The 16,970-nt window shown below is 42.6% G+C and overlaps 1 protein-coding gene across 2 annotated transcripts in view; it reads left to right on the plus strand.

The window, feature by feature from the left end:
* The window catches only part of RRAGC (Ras related GTP binding C), a 144,511-nt gene that overhangs the window by 20,453 nt on the left and 107,088 nt on the right, over window positions 1-16,970 (plus strand). The window contains exons 6-7 of one of the 2 annotated variants that reach the window (XM_029571015.1): window positions 3,238-3,386; window positions 11,453-11,483. In XM_029571015.1, the coding sequence (XP_029426875.1) occupies window positions 3,238-3,386; window positions 11,453-11,483 (180 nt within the window). Of the gene's footprint in view, window positions 1-3,237; window positions 3,387-3,713; window positions 5,852-11,452; window positions 11,484-16,970 lie in introns of those variants that run through there. The other variant, XM_029571014.1, reaches the window with a different exon arrangement.

The raw sequence follows: 16,970 nt of genomic DNA on the forward strand, positions 1-16,970 counted from the left end.
AGTGCCATGGGAGGAGATTAGATTGTTGTCTCCTGTTGAGACAACAGACCGGTTAGCCTGACTTCAGTGCCAGGAAAAATAGTGGAAAGTGTTCTAAACATCAAAATCACAGAACATATAGAAAGACATGGTTTAATGGAACAAAGTCAGCATGGCTTTACCCAAGGCAAGTCTTGCCTCACAAATCTGCTTCACTTTTTTGAAGGAGTTAATAAACAGGTAGATAAAGGTGAACCGGTAGATGTAGTGTACTTGGATTTTCAGAAGGCGTTTGACAAAGTTCCTCATGAAAGGTTTCTAGGAAAAGTAAAAAGTCATGAGATAGGTGGTGATGTCCTTTCGTGGATTACAAACTGGTTAAAAGACAGGAAACAGAGAGTAGGATTAAATGGACAATTTTCTCAGTGGAAGGGAGTGGGCAGTGGAGTGCCTCAGGGATCTGTACTGGGACCCTTACTTTTCAATATATTTATAAATGATCTGGAAAGAAATATGACGAGTGAGGTAATGAGATTTGCAGATGATACAAAATTGTTCAGAGTAGTTAAATCATAAGCAGATTGTGATAAATTGCAGGAAGACCTTGTGAGACTGGAAAATTGGGCATCGACATGGCAGATGAAATTTAATGTGGATAAGTGCAAGGTGATGCATATAGGGAAAAATAATCCATGCTATAGTTACACAATGTTGGGTTCCATATTAGGTGCTTCCAACCAAGAAAGAGATCTAGGTGTCATAGTGGATAACACATTGAAATCATCGGTTCAGTGTGCTGCGGCAATCAAAAAAGCAAACAGAAGGTTGGGAATTATTAGAAAGGGAATGATGAATAAAATGGTAAATGTCATAATGCCTCTGTATTGCTCCATGATGAGACCACACCTTGAATACTGTGTACAATTCTGGTCGCCGCATCTCAAAAAAGATATAATTGCGATGGAGAAGTTACAGAGAAGGGCTACCAAAATGATAAGGGGAATGGAACAGCTCCCCTAAGAGGAAAGACTAAAGAGGTTAGGACTTTTCAGCTTGGAGAAGAGACGGCTGAGGGGGGATATGATAGAGGTGTTTAAAATCATGAGAGGTCTAGAACGAGTAGATGTGAATTGGTTATTTACTCTTTCAGATAATAGACTAGGGGGCACTCCATGAAGTTAGCATGGGGCACATTTAAAACTAATCGGAGAAAGTTCTTTTTCACTCAACGCACAATTAAAACTCTGGAATTTGTTGCCAGAAGATGTGGTTAGTGCAGTTAGTGTAGCCTTGTTTAAAAAAGGATTGGATAAGTTCTTGGAGGAGAAGTCCATTACCTGCTATTAAGTTCTCTTAGAAAATAGCCACTGCCATTAGCAATGGTAACATGGAACAGACTTAGTTTTTGGGTACTTGCCAGGTTCTTTTGGCCTGGATTGGCCACTGTTGGAAACAGGATGCTGGGCTTGATGGACCCTTGGTCTGACCCAGTATGGCATGTTCTTAAGCTGCGATGTGGACCTTTTTACATATCTTTTTCAGACATTACTGCCCAGGAAGATGCAGTCTTCGTGTGTCTGGTGTTGATCTTACCATGGGCAACTCTTGCCCTGTTCGGGAGCTTGCCCATGGTCCGATCAACACCACACACTGAAGACTGCATCTTCCCGGGCAGTAATGTCTGGAAAAGATATGTAAAAAGGACCACATCGCAGCTTGACAAATCTCAACAGGAGACAACAATCTAATCTCCGCCCATGACACTGCCTGAGCTCTAACCTGACTGGCCTGAGTGGCTGCATCTCTGGGGATTACTGAGTGTCAGAACCGGTCCCTAGATTAGTGATATTACACTCCCTGTCTGAGCTCAGTGTTTTCCTGTTAACTGAGTGCTTGAATGGTTGTTTTTATTGGTTATGATCATGTATTGTTTAGATGTCCACAGTTGGCTTTTGCAGAGAATACTGGCAGGCTTATATCAGTGCAGGGGTATATGTTTATGTATGTGTGTGTGTGTGTGTGTGTGTGTGTGTATGTATATATATGTGTGTGTGTGTATGTATATATATGTGTGTGTGTGTGTGTGTATATATATATACACACACATATATTGAATTCCAGGGCAATGATGGAACCAGCAGCCGCCTTTTTGGTGGTTGCGGGCTGCGACCTGGTTCGCACTTCTGCCAGAGGGGTGGCTTCTGTGATAGTAGCCAGACATCAGCTACGGCTGAGGAATTGGTGGGCTGATACAATTTCAAAGTCTAATCTTACAAAATTGCCTCTCCATCTGCTGGTAGAGGTGCGTAACCCACTGGTATGGATTAACCTGTCTTCATTAAAGAAAAGGAAATTATCAGGTAAGTAGTAGTTTCTCCTTGCTCACCCCTGACCTAGGCTATGGTGCCAAGGCTGCAGAAGTCTTGGATTTTTCTGATTATGTCTGGGGTAAATACTTTAGTCTCTTTAGACTAGAGATAAAGGTGTTTGTGTGTAGGGATGTGGTGTCCACTTCCATTTTCCATCTACTATTTCCTGAGAGATCTTGAAAAAGATGCTGACCATCCTTTACTCAAACTTAGATTATAAAGTGACATACGTATTTACAGAATATATATATTTTATATGGTGCTGTACCCACTGGTGGTGCTCTAGAAATATTAACCTTTTATAACAGAAATATACCCTGTCCAGTACACCTTTTTTTTTTTTAAGGGAGCTTGGAAAGCCCTTAGTGTGTTTACAGACTTATATTTTTGCTTCCTGTGGTTTCCAGCTCACTGGATAGCTGAGCCATAATTTGCAGTTATGTGGGAGTGGTTTTTTTATTATTATGATTGATTATTGGTTTTATTCCTTCTCCAACCTTGCTTTCTAGCCTAGCCAGTGCAGTGACAGTTGATGGCTCTGGAACTTGGTTCCTAGCACAAGGAGCAGAGATGGGCCCTCCTGTTCAGTGGGGGTGTGCACCCCAGCTGCTGCTGCCCAGGTCTGGGAATCGAGTTTCCCCAGTGCTCTGCCCAAAGCCTTTTGTTTTTAGGGACTGAATATGGATGGCAATAAAACTAGGAGGAAAGCTACATTTTCCAGGTTCATTGTGGTTATCCAAGAGAAGTTGATGGGCAGATGTTCTCAGGGGGCTGTGTTTTGTCTGAAGCATTGCCTGCTTAAAGGTTGACTGCACCTAAAGAAAAGAAACAAGGCATTTTTATATGCATCTGTCGGAATATAAAAATTGCTTCTCTCCTTTTTAAATAGCTTAAAGGAAGATGGCAGTGGGAGTGCATATGATAAGGAGTCCATGGCAATCATCAAGCTGAACAACACAACTGTCCTCTATTTAAAGGAGGTGACAAAATTTCTTGCACTGGTCTGCATTCTTAGGGAGGAAAGTTTTGAACGCAAAGGTAATTGCATTTATTTTCCACTGGAATAGCAGTTGTAATAGATCAGGATTTTTTTTTTTTTTTAAGAAATGTGTAAATATAGAACTGAAAATATAATATGTTTGCCCTCTGTTTTGTATAGTTCTGAATCTATGTTAGACACAGCTGCTCTTTTTCGTCATTTTATATGTTGATGAAATGTTACAATTATCTTGCGGTATGATCCATGGAACACCACATCTCTACTTGCTTTCTTCAAACAGTTGTCACCATATCCAACTCGCCTTTTCTCTTACTCTGTTGTATTATTGGAAACAAATTTGTTTTTTGGGGTTTTTTCCTGTCCAGGTTTGATAGACTATAACTTCCACTGTTTCCGCAAAGCCATTCATGAAGTCTTTGAAGTTGGCGTCGTTTCCCACAGAACCTTCAGTCATCATCAAGCGAGTACCCCGAACCTGAATGCAGTGACTCTGAATGGCACACCTGCCAATGCAGTTTAACTTTAAAGACTCTGAACAGTGTTGAAAGAGCAAAGCCAGAGAAGGCAGTGAACAAGACAAGTCTGTGGCTGTTTTTGCAGTTCACCTGGTCTTAGCTGCAGTGCAGAGCATGCATGGTACATGTGCAACAGTCCGAGGCCACCCACCTGTCTTGTACACATGAAACATCTGAACACACTGGAAGCCAAGACTGCTGCCTTTGAACTGAGAATGCTCACAGAACGCAGGCTTTTCCTCCTCCCTCTCCAGGACGATTGGATTCCAGGCTCGCATCTCTTGATCTGATGGCAGGGGCAGGAGTAAGGCACAGCTTGCAGGCTGAGCGTAATGTGAGGTACTGCTCAGTATCACATCTAACTAATTTTGAATTTCTTGGTCTGGAAAATATCCGTTGTACTTTCATTTTAACCGTTGGCCTTTAAGGAGAAATTAGGGTGGCACTTGTTTGTTTTTTTTTTTTGTATTTGTTATAAAAGATATGAGCTGAGATAGCGAAGGTTTGGAACTTAAAAGGCCTACTGTGTCTTTTGGTAAAGCAAGCATTCCAGTAAGTTTTCTATTAAAGTTTTCCATGTTCCGTACGGTGCTCTGAAGCACAGGTTGCAGATAGCAGCTGTTAACCTAGCTTTTGACTCTCTGCCCTGTGTCGTCCCACAATTTAAATACGCATGAGCAAGATGCAACACAACTCAGCGTTGTTCCCTGAGAGAAGGTGCTACATTCTGTTTCATAAGAAAGGAAAGGCAGAATTGTGCTTTTAAGACTTGAAGCAGCTTAAGACAGCAGTTTCCTACAGAAAGGAAAAAGGTTATGCTGTTGAGCTGTGGGTGTACGAGACCAGAAGCATAGTGTACTCCTCTCTGGAGGAGATGGGATGCATTAAAACAAATGTTAAAATCTCTCTGGAAAGATGGGTTTTACCACGTCTGCTAGGCTGTGCTATCTCCCCATGGCTCCACTCAAAACCTTTCATCATACTCGTATCATTTTAGACAATGAGATGCTTCTAGTCAAAAGTTAAAATGGTTCAACATGCTGTTTGCTGGGAGTCTTCGCATACCTAGCAGTCGACAGCAAGCAGCGCACACTCTGAATGATGGACTTTTAAGGCTTTGTTTGGGTTGTGTTGTGGTAGTTGTGCCTCTCATAAATGGTGTTGCTTTAGCATTGCTTAGCAGCAGGAATAGGTTTTTTATTTTTTTTTTTTGAGTTAGGTTGAATTTTGTGCTTTAATGCTGAGCGATTAGGGCGTTCTTTCAGTCCAAGTTTTCCTCTCCCCAGCAGAAGACTTTTCCTCATGTCTCTTCAGAAAGGTAACCATGAAGAAAGCAACATGTTCAATTTACTGCAGCGCAACAGACTGTGGTTCTCACGTTCTGGCCTACCACTACCAACTTTTGAAGAAGCTCCAGTAATGTTGGCTTGCTGTCATATGACCAGAACTGTAAACTCATTGGAAATCACACAGCAACCGGCGGTGCCATAATTGTGTTGGTTGTTTATATGTTTTCATGTTTGCTGTATTTTTGACACCTTAATACTGTGGTGCCTTCATTGGCACTCGTTAATTCAGAAGGCCCTATGACCAAGGGATGGCTTCAGTGCTACTTGAGATGCCTCTCCCCCTTGATTTTTAAAGTGGTTCAAACCTGAATGGGCTTTGACCATAAGATACTTTGTACTGGCTGTTCCAAATGCATTCTTTTAATCCTGTTTTCTAACTGCATCAGACGTGTGAAGAGGAGGCTCTCTCCACTACTGTTTCAGTAATTCACCTTTCAAGGCATTAGCACCTGTATGTTCAAGAGCCACCAGACCACTTATGTACAGAAGTACCACTGCAAAATGTTTGTATATAGAGGACTGGATACACATCACAGTGTGACTGCCTCTTGAGTGTGCTCTGCAGATGCTGCTGATTGTTCAGTTATGATTGCTTGAGTATTTACGTGGACCACACTGATAGTCAAAGAGAAAAAAAAACAAACATGATGCTTTTATATTTATAGTTTTTGTTTTTTTTTTTCCTTTCACTGAGCTGTGTATAATAAGGGGTATCAATAAATTTATTTACTCAAAGTAGCTTTGTGTTTGCAAAAGCTGTACAGCTCCAAGGAATATGGAATAACTTATCACCAGGTACAGTTTGCTAGAGGGCCTTGCCATGCTATGACAGCTGCAGAACATCAACATGCCCACAAGTGCAGAAGTGACTGCTATGAATTGCATCTCTTATCTCCCTATCAGTGGCTGAGATGCGAAGGACTCTTGCCCACACCATTAGCAATAGTGCACTTCTAACAAAGGGAGGTGCATGGGTCTAGTAGGAAAATTAAAATCTGTGTGCTTTATTTCCAACCCAACCATGGAAACCTACTGTAAGCTACACCCTATTTTATTTTCTCATTATCTGCCTACCAAATTCCAGGCCTTGCTGATCCTCATGACTAAATGTTTTGAATAAATAGTACGACAGGATATTAATAGTACCGAGAAACATCTGCCACTGGTAGTCTGCAATTTAACAGACCCTGAATGCTGTGCAATCAGGATCGGAGATCAATCAGGAGATAGTGATTAAGGTGGCAGATAAGGGAGGGACTGATTATGTGTGGGGATGCATATTTTTACAAACGAAGATCTTGCAACCCCAGCAGGCAGAGTCAACAGCAAAGGTGAAATCTTGAATAGATGTAAGAAGGGCTATGCTTGTAAGGAAAAGAGAGAATTTCTATGCAGATTGGATTCATAACATTTGGTTAGTTATTGCCTAACCAAAGTGCAGAAAAAGCTCCAGGCTGTACCCACCTCCATTAATTTAAGGAATCATTCCCTAGACCCATTATTGATATATGTAGGTTTCTCCTGAAACTCTGTTCTGCATCTGAGGTCTTACCTCACAATTGTGTCTTGTCTTCTGAGACTCAAAAGTACTTCCTTGGCAGAGGATTTTTATATGGTTACCATGAAGATAAATAAGAGTCCTTATAGTTAAACATTCCCCACGAAGTAATGATCGATATTGTTATAAAGATTAAAAAAAAATATATATATATATCCTAGACCAGAAGGACTTCCCTTGAAATCTACGAATCCAACTTAATTTCTGGAGTAGGAAAAATTGCTTTAATAATGTCCTCTATTTTTCAGGGAATTTTTTTTGTCTGCCAGCAAAAAGCTGTGAAGAAGCTCAATAAATCACAACCACAGGTCTTTGAAAATTATGGGGGGGGGGGAAAAATCCAGTCCCATTCTTGCTTTGCTTTCTGCACATGAGCAAAAACCCCACGCATTACAAGTGAAATGAGACTCCATCCGTGCGAGGAGAAAAAACAGTATTGCCTTTTGAAACACTGCTCTTATGAATGGACAGGCGTCTCCATCCAGGTGTCAGGATGGGAAAACAGAGACTGTAAGGTGGTGGAGATAAAAATGGTGGTGTTGCCTGTGAGAGCATTTTTTTTTTATTTTATTTTATTTATTTTTTTTGTGGTCAGCAGCAAGAGCAGATGGTGATTGTGTGTGTGTGTGTGTGTTTGTTTTTCCCATTAGTGGCTAGCCTGTTGCTGCACTATAGGCCTGCAAATGTAATTGTCCTTTAACATGGAGTAGTTGCATAGCAATGAGGCTGAAAACACTTCCCCCCATAAATTTCAGTGTGTTAATAATTATGTATTCTGCCAGTCTTGTATCCTTGGATGTGCACTGAATTTTTTTTTGATGCACTCAATATTGTATGCACTTGATTACTTGTGCATGCAAGTGAAAATTACTATTCTTTTCTTATCTTTTTCCCTCACAAGTGCAGTCTTGTCTAGTATGTAATCTGTATTTTCATTCTTTCTTCTTTGCCTCCTTTTTCCAATATTTGATGGCCTCTAGTACCAGGCTGTCCTGTGCTGTCCAGTATCCTGAAAGCTCAGCATCTGATCTGCTGTCTTCAGGTTCCGTGCTCGGATACAACATGATGGCAGCTTTAATTTACAATATAGTTAATGACATGAGGTGCAAGGTGAAAATAGTATTATCAGTAATACCATGACAATTGGATTTCCTACTAGGGATGTGCATTCATTTCGGCAGTACATGTATACCTCGCTAACTTTCTAGTAAACTTGGGAAAACGGAATTATTATTAAAAATGCATGCATACTATGTTTTTCGCACATACTAGAAAGTTGGTGAGGTAGTTTTGAGTGTGTTTTTTTTTTTTTTAAACCAGAGATCCTAGTTGAATTTTCTAGAGCCAAGTCCAGTTACTAGAATACCACCTTTTCAGGAGTTGATCTGAAATGTACAAAAACTGAAAGAAGCTTCTAGACCATCCACAGCAGAGGTGGCTGTAGATGTGATTCTGTACTACTGTTGTGTTAATAAAGCACACTGTGATTCTTTTTGGATGCTAAGTATTATGTAAAACAGATTGTTTTATAAGCTGCACTACATAAAATATTGAATAGTTTTGCTCTGAAAGTACAGGCATATGTTTCAGTACGTGCGGATATTTACAAGGCCATGAAAGTGCTTACTATCTCTACATATTTCATAAACATACATACCTGTATTTTAGGTATGAAAAAATATAACGTGCATGTAATAACCCCAATGTATATGCAGAGTTTTTATAAACTATGCACGTATGCTGTTTTGAAAATATTGCACATGTACTTGAAGTCATCAGTTTGCTGATACCTCTGCCAGGGCTCCCACCCAAAAATTGCAAACGGAGAAGTCTGATTTCACTTGTGCTAGTTATTTAGGTGTAAAATTGTATGACTATGACAGATATACATGTATAAATTATCACTTCTAAAATAGCAACTTCCACACGTACTTCTTGATCCCACTCCCCAGTGCCCCTTTTTCTGCACTGGTAAAATGTGCATGCGAAACCGAAGATATAGATGTACTTCAATGATTATAAAAAGCATATCCACACATACATGCTCCTTGTGTGCGCATATGCTATTTTTCCATATGGAACCCTTTTGAAAATTCACTAAAAAATGTACAAATCTGTTTTGCATGGCACAGTACACCCAAAAAGAATCGCAGTGTGCTATATGATCACAGTAATACTATAAAGTCTTGCCTGCACCACCTCTGATATGGATGGCCTGGAAGCTTCTTTTGGGGCAGATTTATATGATCACAGTAATACTATAAAGTCACGCCTGCACCACCTCTGATGTGGATGGCCTGGAAGCTTCTTTTGGGGCAGATTTATATGATCACAGTAATACAATAAAGTCACGCCTGCACCACCTCTGATATGGATGGCCTGGAAGCTTCTTTTGGGGCAGATTTATATGAACACAGTAATACTATAAAGTCACGCCTGCACCACCTCTGATGTGGATGGCCTGGAAGCTTCTTTTGGGGCAGATTTATATGATCACAGTAATACTATAAAGTCACGCCTGCACCACCTCTGATGTGGATGGCCTGGAAGCTTCTTTTGGGGCAGATTTTAAAATCTACGCCCGATTTTATAACATGCGCGGCAGCTGCGCATGTTATAAAATCCAGGGTCGGCGCACGCAAGGGGGTGCACAATTGTGCAACTTGTGCACGCCAAGCCGCGCAGCCTTCCTCCGTTCCCTCCGAGACTGCTCCAAAATCAGAGCGGCCTCGGAGGGAACTTTCCTTCCAACCGCCCCCCCCAGCCCTACCTAAACTTCCCCCCCCCCCTTACCTTGTTCTATAAGTTGCGCCTGCCTCCAGGCAGGCATAGATTGTGCGCGCCGGCCAACGGCCAGCCCGTGATCCCGGGCACAGCGGCAAAGCTCTGGGACATACGCACGTCTGGCCCACATAAATCAAATCACATGGGCGTTTTGAACCTGGGCGTTGCCACTCCAGCCTGAGCAATGCAAACCCGCACATCTCACGTGCGCCACAGGGAGAGTTCTCTTTAGGGACCTTCTTCAGGTTTTGATTTTTAAACAGGCTCTCACAATTTTGTCACGTAGATTGCAATTTCTAGCAAAAGCAAAACGTGGAGGCTTACCCAATGTTTCATGTAAGGACAGCATAGTCCAATGTCTCTGAAGAATCCCCATTACTTCTTTGACTTGATTGCTATAATGTTAGTCCCTCCTTACCTCGTTCAGCCTCACACCCCCAATGAAGGCTATGCATCTATGTTTTGCTTTTGCTAGAAATTGCAATCTGCGTGACAAAGAGGGTCTTACGGAGAATACAGTTTGTGCTAATTACAAACTGTACTCATGAAAGTCCTACAAAGGATATAACTCGGAAAAAAAAGATTAAAAAATTAAGAAAAATAAGGGATAACAGGGGAATAGTTTATTTTTTGGAATTGATGTGATTTCCTCAGATTACTGAGTATTTGGGCTTATATTTTTTTAACTTGAAACATAAACAGATATTTTTTTGAATGTTGCCAGTTGTGTGTAAAGTTATTCAGCTGCAATTAGCTGGATAATTTTAGATGTAACCGGTTAAGTGCCAAGTTGCAGCATTTAAAAAAAAAAAAACAAACCCCCGCAAGATTGTGGGCCTAGTATCCTGTTAGAGGCCCCCTCATGCCAAATGATTGGGCTTGTGTGGGTCAAGCCTGCAGCCTACCCACCCCCCTTTCATACCAACAAACAATCTTGATGAACTTAAAAAAAAAAAAAAAAAAAAAAAAGGGCTTGCCGCTCCCAGGTCAAGCAAGTTTCTGTCAAACAGAAGTTGCCATCGGGGTCCTCCTTCTTCCAATCCTTACCTTCCTGCTACCTTCTGACTGAAAGTTCTTCCGCCTGACCCGGGCCTGACGCTTCTGCAGTGGCTACGGGAAATATTCTGAGATCCTATGCTTCAGTGTCGCTCTTCTAGCATTGCTAACTTTTAGCTGGATAAGCAAGGGAAATGTATCTGTCTAAATGGCTTTGAATATTTACCTCTAACTACCGGTATTTAATATATGAAAAATGATTTGTGAACAGCGGGGACCCTTAATTTCATGCTGAACCTGATTTTGAACAAGAAATTTAGGTGTAAAAACCCAAATGGTACTAGGTTGGAAGCTATTTAAAGGAACAGATGAACTTCCCTGGTTGAAGCACTTCCCTAATTTCCAGGGCTCCCTGAGTGTGTGTATATAAAATAACTAAGCTTATACTCTCCATAATTTGGGGCTTGTAATGTATTATGATCTCTCTCTCTCCCCTTTCCATGGATGATCCAGTTTCGCGCTGAATGTGTCTGCTGTGTGCATTCACGGTAGCAGCCTGAGGAATTGGCTGGGAGCTTAAGGAGGCAGCCAGATGTGCTGAATCAAGAACAAAGCCTCCATAGCTGGAGAATGGGGTTTTGGTTTTTTTTTCTTTTAAGTTCTTTTCTCCTTCTTAGGCTGCATAGTGCTATGTTTTTTTTTTCTTCCAAGAAGTATTTTGGTTTAACTAAGCTAACTTGCTCTTGAAAGAAAAATACTCTGGTTAACTAACCCCTAGTTTTAATGACCGTGGGAAGGTTTATTCTCTCTGACTTCAGAAAGACTCTCTCTCCCCATCCCACCCCACCCTTGCATACTTCCTTTTGGCCTGCGAAATTGACCACTTTTCCACTTCCTCCCAGGTTTCTTTTCCATTGGACTACTTGGAAGAGGGTAAGACGTCGTTGTGTGTTGTTTTTTTTTTTTGTTAAACTTTGTTAGATCATTCTTTATTATGCCATCTGGTTAAAAAGCACACATCAGGCACCATTGTAGGAGTGAGCCCAGAGACTCGTGTCTTTGTCCAGCCAGAAGTGACATTATAAAAGGGGCCCTACCTTGTTCGTTTAAATCTGAATCTAAAATGAGAGGCTGATGTGGTTAAACTTAACTCCTACAACAGATGTCGAAGATTTCCCTTTTATAAACGTTACTGCCGACGGTGCCAGGCTGCTGTGTGCGTGGTACGTGCATAGTGAGAAATGAAGCCTGCGGAGAGGTGTGTGTGTGTGTGTGTGTTTTATTCATCTGTCCTGCAGAAAAAAAACAGTCATCGTTTTAATAAAAAAGGTAGGACAGGCCCTCCAAACGCAAGATTGCTTTATTGTTCTGCTCTTCTCTTTATATGTAGGCTTTTATTGTATTTCATTGTTTTTTCAACCAGATGGCAGTATTGTAGCATATTATGGTACATGTGGGTTCTGGTTAAGCACTACTTCATCTGTAGCCGCTACTGCCAGTCATCTGAGCAGTCTTGGAAAAGTGAAAGGAGGATGCCAGTCTGTGGGGAGACTTGGAAGAGGCAGGTCACATGGGAACTGTTTTTTCATTTACTTTGCTTTTAATTTTTTTTTTTTTTTGTGGGGGTGCTAGGGGGAAATCCAGGACTAGATGAAAATAGAAAGAGTTACACTGGCAAGAAGGTGACACTCATACAGAGCCTCCCCAAAGATGAATTTCTATTTTGTGGCCTTAAGCAAGTTGCTTGTCCTCTGGTGTTGAGTTAAGACGAGCAAGGCTGATGCAAAAGAAAAAAAAAAAAAAGGCCACTAGGCCAATTTGATGAGGCAATTTGACTTTTTTTCAGGATTGTTTTTGTATGCGATGTATTTACTGACTCCAGGAGCTGATAAGGGGGCAATCCTTAAAACTAAACGTATTCATGCAAAGTGTTTGGGTACTTTTTACCAGTGGGCTTTGCATAAATGTTCAAAGGGATGATAATCCAAAATACTTTCCCTGTTGAAGACTTGCCCCAGGAAAAAGTACCTGCAGAGATTTGCATCTGCTCTTTCTGTGGATACTTTTTCCCTTGAAAATATGATCTGTCTGTTATTTCCCTCCCCTAAACCCATACCCGGGGCTGCCCCCTTCTTCCCTGGCTAAAAGTGCACACATTGTTGCTCCTCAGCATGTACACTTGCGGGTCAATTTTCAAAGGGCCACGCGGGCAAATACCTGCGGTTATGTGTGCGGCCGGGCCCTGCGTGAGGAGTGCACATTTTCTAAAGGGCCTGGCCATGCGCATAACCACAGATACGTGCACAAGGGGGGGGGGGGTGCAGGCTGCGCCAGCGCCACTGAAAATCCTTAGCTGGGTAAATCTCTCCTTGCCTGCGTTAGTGGCTTCTGAAAATTGTCTTCCCCCTTGGAATCTACTGAGCTTGTAGCCATGTGGTTTCCCTTGCATCACACACTGCCCTGATAATGCCACAGCACCGGGTATGAACAGGCCAAGCAAAACTGCTTCAGATGGCTCCCGGCAAAGAGCCTTTCTGCCAGAATAAATAATTTATTTCAAAACAGCTTTATTTTCCTTTCTGCTTTCAGCCTGTTGTGGAGGGGCTTTTCCTGTCTACAGGATAAGTTACAGACTTGGTTGAGCTAATTTGGAAAACCTTTGCACCCATCTAGTGGCAGGACCTTCCCACCCCATCCAGCCTTGCTTACTGAGCTCCTCTGAGTACAGTAGAAATAACACCCAAACGCAAAAGCTTCTCTTGCAGCGAACGCTGTTCTAAAGGTAGATTTTCAAAGCTGCATGTGCAGTTCCGGGCAGGCACACATGGGATGCGCTGATTTTATAAGATGCCCGTATGTTATAAAATACAGTATCTGCGTGCACGTGCGCACAAGTGTGGGCGGACCGTGACTCGTGCGCTTGGGGGGAGGGAGCGGGGCTTAATTTTATAAAGCACGCGTGGCAACGCGAGTAGGCCTTCCCCCCCCAGTTCCCTCCCGGTGCGCTCGACCCTTCCTGCCTTTTCCTCTCTCCTCGCTGACCCCTAACCTTAACCCTACCTAGCCCCTAATTTTTTTTATTTTAATGTTTCTGCTCACCGGCCAGCTGCCGGTGAGCATGCCTCCCTGTGACAGCGGCTAAAGGTGCTGTTCTGGCCCGCCCCTCCCCGAGCAGACCACGCCCCCGGGCCACCCCTTTCAGCAGGCCAGGCCATGTGCGTAGCCCCTGAAATGTACACGTGCGGCCCTTTAATATCGGGCCTCTAATGTAGTAGTACTGCACCCCGGTGTCTGAAGTTGGGGGAGCAGGTTTGTTTAAAAAAAAAAAAAAAGATGATGGTGAAAGTTTCTTCCCTGCTTTGTCTGCACTGTACACGGGTGTCCACTGTCCTCTAAAAGCAGCAGCCTTAGCTAGATTTTTCACTATTGACTTGTCTGTTTCTTTGCCCTTGTTTTTTTTTGGGGGGAGATGGGCAGGAGTACAGGTTGTCCATATTTTATCATGGCCCAGTCCACTGTTCAGAAATCTCTTCTGAGTCCATGCTGCAGCTGTTCATACATTGCAGGGGGCTCTGATGAAGATTCGCTCTCCATCATGCATTAATTGCATTGGTATGACCTCCCCGGAGTCATCCATACCCTGACTGACTTACTCACTTCCGCCATTATCAAGCTACAGAGGAGTGGGGGTTTCTTTTGTCTTTGTAAATGAAATAAAAAGCAATGGGGCAGATTTTAAAAGCCCTACGCGCGCCGGGCCTATTTTCAAAAGGCCGGCGGCGAGCGCAAAGTCCCGGGACGCGTGTAAGTCCCTGGGCTTGAAAAAATGGGCGGTCTGGGGGCGGGGCAGTCCGGGGGCACGGCCAGAAGCCTCTGCAAGGCTGCTGGGCCGGCGGATCGCGTGCCTCTGGCAGGCGTAACTTCTGAGACAAAGGTACGGGGGGTGGGACAGGTAGGGGAAGGTGGGGAGGGGGAACGGGGAAAGCCAGCAGGGTTCCCTGAGGGCTCGGTGCGTGCAAGGTGCACTAGTGTGCACCCCCTTGCGAGCACCGACCCCTGATTTTAAAACAAGCGTGTGGCTGTGTGTGCATGTTATAAAATCGGGCGCACAAATGTAGGCCACACACGAAGGTTTTAAAATCTTCCCCAATATGAAAGGAGCACCAGGAGGACAATTTAAAAAAAAATAAATAAATTTTTTTTAGTTGGGTAACTAAGAAGTTCCGTGGGTAAAAAGACCAGAGATGTGTCACAGTGCAAAGGGGCGGGGCTGACGAGGAAAGTGCGGGGGTTTCACTTTGAAATCCTGGTGCATGCTTTTTGGCATGGGACTTTGCCCCCAGCACGCTGATTCTGGATTTTGGGGAGATGCAGTATATTTTAATAAATAAAAACTTTGCAAGGTGCTTTCCTTTGGAAATTTGCTTGCAGGACCCCTCAGTGATTTTGCCTGTTTTTAACTGAGCAGTGCATTACCTTTTCACCTTTAAATTCTAGACAAAAATCTGTTTTAAAAAAAAAAACAAAACCCAAACCCTAATCGAGTTCTGAAAACCCCTATGCGGGTTTGCTATGTAAGATTTGAATGCAGAAGGCCCTGGGTTTTTGCTGTTATCTTAAAGGAGAATTCTGAACGAGGTTAATGATATGCGAAAGTGACAACAACAGCCGTGTCTCTGGCAAAGCAATATTATTAATGCACAGGGCCTGCTTGTACTGATTCCATGGTACAGTTATTTGTAAAGGTTATTCAAGAACTCAAGACCCAGTTTCTTCTACGTAAGCAAGCAGAAAAGAGCAGCTAGTATATAGAGGGCAGGAATTGGCCCCAGGGTAAACTCTGCTCTGCTGTTGATATTTCCATTATTGGGGTATAAAGAGGCCTAAGCTGAAACTCCTGGAAACTTGATAACTTTTTTTTTTTTTTTTTAATTGGAGAATTTCAAAGCTGCCCAGCGGGTGCCACTTTCCACCTCTGTGACGGTAAGGTTCATGACCTGGGCTTGAGGTGGGGTTGGAGACCCCTGTGAGAAATGTAGGTCCGACTCGCCTCCAACCTTTCCGTGCTGAAAACGTCCTGTGGATGTAGTCTGGAAGCCAGCACCATCACCGCAGCACTAATTTTTAAGGTGTGCAATTTTTTTCCCCTTTAAATTCCAGTTTTATCATTTTGCAAAACAGATCAATATTTTTACAGTTAACACAGTTTTGTTAAAATTCTCTGCTCTACAATGAAATAATGCCTTTTACGCTAGCTTGCAACTACTGTGATGTTAATTCCCTGGTTTTGTGTCAGTTAAGGGCAAATTAGCCTCCCAGCTCCAGTCATGAGTCATTATGTCATTATGTGGTAGGCACTTACTCCACTACCATGCAATTTAGATCCAATAAAAATTTTGACAGCGTTTTTATCCACTTCATTAAGCTACTAATTTCTTGTACAAAAAAAAATGTACATTAATCTTTTGGTAGCGTCCTACAGAGTGGCATATTTTCAGTCTATAACATTGATTAGGTGCTGGATGAGACTCATTCTCATGGCACTTAAAAAAAATGTAAATAAAGTAACTATAATTTCATTTTTCAATAGTTATGACAGTATTGATCTCAGCATGGAAAAGTTAACCCTATTAAATGGATAGGACTGGAGAAATACGATACAAGTGTTTAGTGGCATAGCAAAATTACAAATGCACTCATGCATGAGTAAAAGCAATGATTGATCTGCTTTGAAGATTCTAAGAGGCAGGGTGACCACTTTTGGCGATGCCAGTGACTAGGGATTATTCCAGGGCTCCCACTGTGTAGCACTATGAGTCATTCCGGGGGGGGGGGTGATACTTTTGAGCTTCATTAGCCATAACTGAACACTTAAGAAGCCCTAAGATTAAGTGACCACCTTGCTCCATGTCCAGGGCCACAAGCTGAACAAGTCCTGGTTTTAGCCCATTGCATGCAGGGCAATGGAGTTCTGATTTTCCGTAGTCAGGTTCATAAGAAAAGCAAAACTACATCTCTCTAGGTGCAATAGGGTAAAACCAGGACTGACTCGGATTGTCCCCCTTTACATGGAGCTACATAGGCACTCCACCAAAACCAGTGTTTCCCTCCCCTCGCTTGGAAGCACATCTAGCCAGCCACAATGAATATGCATGAGAGAGATTTGCACAGCCTGGGTCTCCAGAGTATACAAATCTTGCATGAATATTCATTATAGATATCCTGAAAACTTGACTGGTTAGCTGTGCCTCAGGAGCGTGTTGGGAAACACTGACCCACTACACCGTTCTAAGTTGAAAAAAAACCCAACTTCTAATACTCAATTTAATTTAAACTGTGGCTTCTGTATTACTTCTGCCTTGCAATGCTGGAAACTTTCTCAACAACTAACAGGTCGATACTGTAAGACTGCGGGAGAGC

Source organism: Rhinatrema bivittatum, chromosome 11, assembly GCF_901001135.1.
Source record: "Rhinatrema bivittatum chromosome 11, aRhiBiv1.1, whole genome shotgun sequence".
NCBI classification, from domain to species: Eukaryota; Metazoa; Chordata; class Amphibia; order Gymnophiona; family Rhinatrematidae; genus Rhinatrema; species Rhinatrema bivittatum.